Below are 8,115 nucleotides of genomic sequence, written 5' to 3' on the forward strand. Positions count from 1 at the left end.
CCCACTTGCAGTAAAAGCTGGTAGAGCTTTTCTTCTAAGATGTTTCCCTCTGCTGATATTTCTAAGTATGTTGCACTTTCTTCGCAGGCATGTCAACCTTCCCCCACCCGACCCTACCCCCCAAAATCTTCTGGAAAGGGAATGAAAGCAGAGGTGGGACATCTAGGGCTCTGCCGTCCTGTGCTCTGGGTGTGGAATGCTGCGGCGCTTGTCCCTTCTGGCTCAGGGAAGGACCTTCTTGCCCACAGCAGTTCTGTGGGGGGAGGTTTGGAATCCTCTGATGCTTCCTTTCTTGTTTAGGCCATGTGCCCACAAGCCTGGCCCGATCTTTCTGTGATAGTGAACTTGGGCCAGTGAAGAGTAACATGGCTCCACTGGACACAAGAGGACGGAGTCAACAGGCAGGGGCCTTTTACAGCCTTTAGGGAAGAAAATGAAATTATTTCATCTTTGGACTTTTGAATACTTTTGGAATGATTTTTTTTCCTTCTTTCTAAAACAGGGAAAATAATGTTATAAAAACATCTTTTTTGTTATTTGTTTGCATCCCTCCCCCACACCTGGTGTTTTAAAAACGCAAAAAAAAAAAAAAGGAAACTACATTCTTTTGTACAAAAACACTTAAAAGATTAAAAAAACAAACAAACAACTTGCCCTAGTCTTTTGTATGAAAGAAGAGGGTAGAGACGCTGGAATGGAGTAAGAGACAACTGAGACCAATTTTTATCCTTTTACTGAGGAGGAAAAAAATATTTAATATTTTTGTTGTATAAGGAATAGCGCCTAAGGCAGGTACTTACACTCCTGACCTCAGCCCCACACACTCCTGTTTGAATAAAGCTATAGGACAGAGCAGAGTTGGAACTGAAAAGAAAGGGAGGGTAGAAGACACACAGACTGAAGGGAGCACGGGGATGCGGAACGAATGACGGCCACACGCGTGCCCAACACCTTTTAGCCCCTGCAGCGGGTCAGAATGACGCCGACCGAGTCTCTGCGCGGGCTGGTGACCCTGCCAGGAACGCAGGAGAAAACGTTCAGTACCGAGGGAGCGACGACAAAGACCCCGGGCCACGGCCAGGCGGTCCAGAGGGAAGAGGGGCCGCCAGATTTGGCCGCTCGTGTCACGCCAGCTAGAAAAACCCCACCTCGCTCTCCCGCTGCGGAGGCGCACCCGCGTTCCACCCACTTCCTTAACGGTTCCACACGGTCTGTTCCTCCTCCCGGAGAGCTGAGGCCCTGGCTATGTGCTCCACTCCAGGATAAGGCGGAGCAGTCCTACTTCTCTAGACTGCCTCTTTTTATAAAGATTGGATCAGGGGAAGTGAGAAAAGCGAGAACCGTAACTTTTAAAAATGAAGGTAGAACCCGGAGAAAATGTCACAGCTGCCGCCATGTAGCACCAGCAACCAATTCTTGCACTTTTCTTCCCTGTCTCGGTAATCCCCTCTCCAGAAGATTCACGTAATTGGAACAGCTCTTTCTTCCCTGTAAAGTCTGCTGCTACCAGGTTATAACCTGGACAGTGGAGAGTGTCCGCCTTCGGCTCGTGTGTGCGAGAGGGCCACCTTAGGTCTCCTTGAGGACGTTTATCTTGGCGCAGATCTTGAGGGCAGGGCCCAACTTGATGTTCATGGCACTCATGAGATGTTCCTCTTTAAGTAATAAAAGGGCCTGTCCATCAATCTCCTGGGAACGGAACTCCTCTGCAATCTCTTGGCAGCCTAGAAGGAAATGGGGGGAATACACATGAGAAACCCCATAGGGGCACCCGAGGATACGAGGGAGAAACTAAAGATGAAAACGGGCGCCCGGGTGGCTCAGTCGGTTAAGCATCCAACTTGGGCTCAGGTCATGATCTCACGGTCCGTGGGGTCAAGCCCTGCTTCAGGTCCTGTGTCTCCCTCTCCCTCTGCCCCTCCCCTGCCCATGCTCTGTCTCTCTCCAAGATAAATAAACATTAAAAAATTTTTAAGTAAAAATTAAAAAAAATAAATATGAACACAAAAAGCCTCGGGGCCCCTGGCTGGCTGTCGGTTGAGCATCAGACTCGCGATTTCAGCTCAGGTCATGATCTCGCAGTTCGTGAGTTCAAGCCCCCCGTCTGACTCTGCATATACAGCATGGAAACCGCTTAGGATCCTCTCTCTCCTCGCTGCCTGTCCACCATTTGCACGCGCTCTTTCTCTTTCTCTCCCAAAAATGAACATTTAAAAAAGCCGAGATAAAAGAAGAATGACAAAGTTGTCCAATCATAGAAATAACTTCATTCAAATAGCTTGAGCAAGGAGGAAAAAAAGGAAGGAGCGAGATCAACCTGTTTTCTTTCATAATAGCAAAAAGCAAAGTTCGGAGCCTTTGTGGCAGTTTCGCTTAAGGACCCATAATTCACACAAATGGCAAAACGGGTACAGTGATTTTGTTTTCTGGAGAAAACCATCCTTTTTCCAGAGTAGCTGATAAACAATCCTGCCTTGAAGAGCGTGGAGTTAACAACGGCCCCTCATTTCCTAGTCCCTTTAGTGGGAAAAAGTCTTCCATCCGTGACAGGTATCACAGTCACACACAAAAAATATACTTTATCCAAAAATTACCGGCAAGAAACATGAAGGTGAAAATCAAACACTGCAAGACTGCTGACACAGTTGAGGACAATCAACACAGAAGGAAATTAAGAAACCAGGCTGTGGACAAGTAACTTGGGCCAACGATCAAGAGTAGAGCCTTCATCATCCCGTACTTCAGTCCCTACTGCTTAAGAGTCAGTCACGTTCCGTGTCACCAAGGCCCACACTGGGTGACCTAAGGAAACTCTCAACCTGTATGGGATCCGGGTTCTGCCGGATAGATCCTCAGTACCTTGTAGAGAAGCGATGAACTCATACACCTCTTCTACGCTCCAGCGGCTCGGGTTGCTGGACAGGAACACAGGGTTGATGCCATGTAATTCTGGTGTCGGTGGTACCGTATTGGGGGTCCCCAGGTCACGTTCTCCATGCCCAGTTCTCACAGATAAAGGCCCAGGAGATGTCGGAGAGAGTGCTTCATCGTAACTGGAATTATCCGAACCCCTGCTAGAGTCCTCTTGACCCTAAGGAGAGAATCCCAAAGCAGTGAGATCATGAATACGGGGCGTGAGGTGTCCCCCTGCCCTCCCCAGCCATTGGGGTTTGAGCCAATAATTGTGCAGAGAGGAAAACCTAGCATCACCGCGAGGGAAAAACCCGCGCTTGGTTTGCAAATGCCCAGTCACTAGCCCACTCTCAAGTCGCTTTCAAGTATATGCTATCACTTCCTCGATTCTCCCTTCTTCCAACAATTTGGGTTTTCCCAAATGTGATGTCGAGATTAACGGATACGTGAACCAGTCATCAGGTGAAAGGAGACCAGAGGTCAGGATCTCTTGGGATTTCAAGTGATGCAATCAATACAAAAATGAGTTCTGGTCTCCTGCTGTCTTTCACCTGGGCAAAGGAATCGCCCGGTAGGGGAGGACCAAGGGAAAAGGACCACTTGAAAAGGGAGCCGGCTCTGCACCGGCAGCTCACCCGGTGGCGCTTGCCCTGGATCTTGGCGCGGGCGATGTCGGAGGAGCTACGGCGGGGTCCACGCCGACGAACACGAGCATAGTTGGCTTCTTGGAACTCTTTCATTTTTTTCCTCTTCAGCCGGAACTGGTGACTACAGCTCACGTTATACCTACAGGTCAGGGCACGCGCCAGACGTCAAAGGTGCTACAAAGACTACCCTGCTACCTTTCGCTAAACGTGAATCGGTGTCTTAAGAACCGACTCGGGGACGAACGGGCCAGCAGACAGGCAAGGAGACTCATTGAACGATCAGCTGTGAGATGATCCCAGGGAAGGAAGGGGGGGGCGCCCTGTTAGACGGAGGAACGGGTGCAGAAGGTGAGGAAGGGGTGCCCGTGGTACCTCTTAGCGCAAGTCATGGAGCAGAACCTCTTGGAGCCGCGAAACTGCTCTGCGGGAGCATACTTCCCGCAGTACTCACACTTCAGGAGATTCGCCTTCTTATCCAGCTCTGGAAAACAAGGCCTCGTTGGAGAGCGGTCACCGGTTCCGCTGCCGCTCAGGCCGTCGTGCGGCCCACAGTTGACCAATCACTCTCAGGGTTCGCCCCCACGGAGCTACGCGACCTAAGTCAGAATCCCTACAACCTGAAGTTCAGAATCCAAAACCATAAAGGTGTGTCCCTCAGGAACGTCCCCGGGCTTCGGACTTCAGGCCGACTGTTTCCGTTTTCGATGACTAGCTTTGGCCTTTTTTTCCTTGTAATGTTTTTTTTAACGTTTCTTTGTTTTGAGAGAGTGCGCTTAAGAGTGGGGGAGAAGCAGAGAGAGAGGAGAGGGAGAATCCCACGCGAGCTCCACGCCACCGGCGCAGAGCCCGATTCGGGGCTCGAACTCCGGAACCGTGTGATCAAGACCTGAGCCTAAACCAAGAGTCGGACGCTTAACCAACTGAGCCACCCAGGTGCCCCGAAGACGAACTTTATCCTAATTCATACTCTCAGATTTCAGATAAGACTGCCTTGGCGAGCAGGACAGAGGAACTAATTACTAACTACAAAGATACAAGATCCCTCTCCCAACAACAGTTTACAAAAGCCGTGGGGGAAATGTAAACAGAGTCCATAATGTACGTTATAAAATCTAGACTAAGGTGAACTAGGGGTGCCTGGGTGACTCAGTCGGTTAAGCGTCCAACTTCAGCTCAGGTCACGACCTCACGGTTCCGGAGTTCGAGCCCCATATCGGGCTCCCTGCTATCAGTGCAGAGCCGGCTTCAGATCCTCTCTCTGCCCTTCCCCCACTCCACGCTCACGCTCTCTATGTCTCTCAAAAGTAAACGTAAACTTTTTTTTTACAAAAATAAGTATCCTATTTTATTTTTTTAAATGTTTTTATTATTTATTTCTGAAGAGACAGTGAGAGACAGAGAGAGAGAGTACAAGCCGGGATGGGGCAGAGAGAGAGGGAGACACAGAATCTGAAGCAGCCCCAGGCTCTGAGCTGTTGGCACAGAGCCCCACACGGGGCTTGAGCTCACAGACCATGAGCTCATGACCTGAGCCAAAGTCGGAGAAGTCTCCTCTTGGAGATCTTTTGAAAAATATATCCTTACAGTAAATAATTCAAGAGGTTAGCTGGAAAAAACTACCCTAATCCTCTGGAACTCCTTTCGTGTGATTCTACACATTCTGGTATTGAATATAGTTGCTGTGTGTGAATGGACTTCACCTAATTCCCACCTTAAATAATCACTATTTTACACTGAGTCAAACACATCTCCGTGAGCCTCCTTCCCCAGAGGGGTCTCTAAATTAATACTCACCAGCCGATGGGCTGTCCCCTCCCAAGGGGCCACCTGACTGATTCTCATTCAGCCCCGTCGGGAGGCCGGTCTGCAGCGGCTTCTCAGACTCTTTCAGTAACTGAGAACAACCCACCTGTGCCAGACAAAGTTTACAGGGAAGTCAGCCCGACTCCCTTCTGCTTCTCGATAGCTTTCCCCAGCGTTCCTCAGCCGTCTCTGCCTGGTTCTCTGAGTTAACCCAACCCTGGTGCAGAGAAACCTGTTCAAGAGGACAATCAGGAGTGCCTAACTGGCTCTTCTCCCATAAGCCCCTGGGAGACAGGTTTCTACCTCGGCTGTCCTCTGCCTTCCAAAGTCGCAGAACACCGGCATTCTGGTCCTGGTTCTGCAAGGGCTGGCAACCTAGAAAAAGTCCCTTAACTTCTTCACCACACGTCTCTTCGTTCTCATACAACCCAGTTTGTGGAGCTAAACATGAACAGCTTTTTCCTTTTCTTCTCCTCACCCAACACTGCCGTTTCTTCTGGTCTACACATAACCTTCCCACTTCCCTTCCTTCTTTTCCTTCACAACTCACTATGCGCACAACAGAACTGGACCATTCTCTAGCAATTAAACGGTTCTGAGACCGTTGATTTTAGCGGACTTTGGAAAGACAGTAATCAGACCACGCCTCCACTTGAAAGTCCCACCTTATGGCCCTGCCCTCACCGGGAAAGGCTCTGCTCCTTCCTGGATAACGAAGCCTTCAATGATGTGGGTGAGAATCTGGGGCTTCACGATGGCCTGTGGGGGTTTTGAGTCACCCATCTGTCTGGACACCATGGCTAGCGTAGGAGGGGGTGCTGACGGGGCAGGAGCCAAGGCTACTAGTTCACTGCTTGGAGTATTAGCATTCACACCGGTCACTGGTTCAGCTTTCTCTGGAAAACAAACACAGACTAAGGAGCAGACCGGGGATGACATAACCGGTCCGTCTGTTCGCCAAGCCAGTGCGATCTTCCACAATGATACACGTTCACCTCTGAGCATTCACCCTGGTGTCCCTATTTTAGGATCCACTCATTCATCCAAGTTCAGGCCCGTATTCCCGTATTCTCCGGAACCAGATTTATCTTTCGGCCCGCTCCGAACATTTCTCTAATCTCTGCACTGCACAAGTCAGTTACTCACCTCCAAGACTGCTCTTCTCCTCCAGGGCCTTTGGGCTCTCTGCTGCTGGAGATGCCTTGGCAGGAAGCATTGAACCCAATGTGGAGACATCGTCTCTCTCCTCCTCAGATTCTGCCTTCCGTTTGACAGCCAACGTCTGGGGTTTGCTCTGTCAAGTGAAGAACAGGAAAGAAATCAAGATATATGAGTGAAGGAGCATAAAGAACCTCAATTACTCCCATAATACCGGCGAAAATTTTCTCGTTTCCAGATTCCCCAATTGGTATACTCCCCACGGTACACTAAGATTTCCTGGCCATTCCCAAGAAGTGTATCTTCTACATCAGGACAAAAGAAAACGTCACATGTAGCCCTGACCTAGACCTCAGAACCCTGGATCCATTCTGGCCCAACCGAGAACTACTGTTTTTCCAAAGATCCATTTAAGTGATCAAGGCTATCTCGATCTAACTTAGTAGAGATCCAAAAACCCAGAATGAATTCAGTAGCAAACTCAGGAGTATGAAGTACAGACTATTACACACATTAACGTCTCTCTGTTACAAAAGGAACGAATAAGTACCAGCACCTTAACCTTCTATTAATGTCTCTCTTACAAAAGAAGCAAATACCAGTATCTTCTTCAGTTTTAGGGTTTGTAACAAGTAACGGTCACCGATGAAACAAGACGATGATTAACAGAGCAACTGATGCAGTAACTTATTCACACACGCGTGCTCACTCACTCACATGTATGAATTATGGATTTGTTATGGACTGAATGTGGTCTCCTCCTTCCCAATTCGTAAGTCCTAACCCCAGTGCAGCTGTATTGGGAGATGGGGTTTCCAGTGAAGAAGTTAAGGTTAAATGATAAATATCAGTATCTTAACTTTTCCAACTCTTTTTTTTTTTTTTTAAGAGAGAGAGAGAGAGAGAGTGCGAGTGGGGTCGGGGGACAGAGCGAGGGAGGGAGAGGGTCCCAAGCAGGCTCCATGCTCAGTGCAGAGCCCGTCACGGGGCTCCATCCCACAACCCGAGGATCGTGACCCGAGCCGAAACAAGAGTCGGATGCTCAACCCACTGAGCCACCAAGTCTCCCTTCTTTTCATTCCCCTCCTATGTTAAGCTCTGTTTCCGCTGAGCCCCAGGCCCACTGGAAGGTGACCGTGCCCTCAAAACCATCAGCTGGCACTCACCGGCAGGTGCACGGACTGCATGTAGAAGGCGGCAGGTACCTGGGCTACGACAGGTGAGGAGGTGGTAGCCCCACCCTTTACCACGTGCGCCGTCCCCTGCACAGGAGCAAGGGTCATCCCGGAGGCCAAGGCGGGAGGGCACTCTTGCGGCGCGCCAGGAGCCTGGGACGAAGGTGGCGAGGAGGCCAAGTGGGCCTGACCAGGCTGCGCTGTGCTGGGCATCCCCCGGGAAGTAGGTACGGCGGCCGCCAGCTGTGCCAACCCCAGGGCCTGCGCCTGGGCTGTCCCCGGCTGCCGGGTGCCCACGACTTGCACGGGGATATGGGGTGGTGGTTGCTGGGTGGCCGCCATCTTCGCAGCCCCTAACTGAGGCGGCTTGATAGGTGCTCCCGGCGGCTTGGACTGGATGGGGATGGGCGGCTTGGGGG

At 50.4% G+C, this 8,115-nt stretch overlaps 1 protein-coding gene across 1 annotated transcript in view; it reads right to left on the bottom strand.

Annotated features, from left to right (window-relative positions):
- Positions 1-716: 716 nt before the first annotated feature.
- PHC1 (polyhomeotic homolog 1) overlaps positions 717-8,115 on the bottom strand; it is a 25,600-nt gene continuing 18,201 nt past the window's right edge. Inside the window, exons 8-15 of the mRNA XM_040462632.1 lie at positions 7,688-8,107; positions 6,510-6,657; positions 6,048-6,259; positions 5,355-5,469; positions 3,933-4,041; positions 3,549-3,699; positions 2,860-3,091; positions 717-1,724 (exon numbers count right to left, since the gene is read on the bottom strand). Coding sequence (XP_040318566.1) covers positions 1,570-1,724; positions 2,860-3,091; positions 3,549-3,699; positions 3,933-4,041; positions 5,355-5,469; positions 6,048-6,259; positions 6,510-6,657; positions 7,688-8,107 — 1,542 coding nt within the window. The 3' untranslated portion in view covers positions 717-1,569. The remainder of the gene's footprint in view (positions 1,725-2,859; positions 3,092-3,548; positions 3,700-3,932; positions 4,042-5,354; positions 5,470-6,047; positions 6,260-6,509; positions 6,658-7,687; positions 8,108-8,115) is intronic.

This window comes from Herpailurus yagouaroundi, unplaced genomic scaffold (genome assembly GCF_014898765.1).
Source record: "Herpailurus yagouaroundi ecotype Mexico unplaced genomic scaffold, PumYag 355, whole genome shotgun sequence".
Lineage (NCBI taxonomy): Eukaryota > Metazoa > Chordata > Mammalia > Carnivora > Felidae > Herpailurus > Herpailurus yagouaroundi.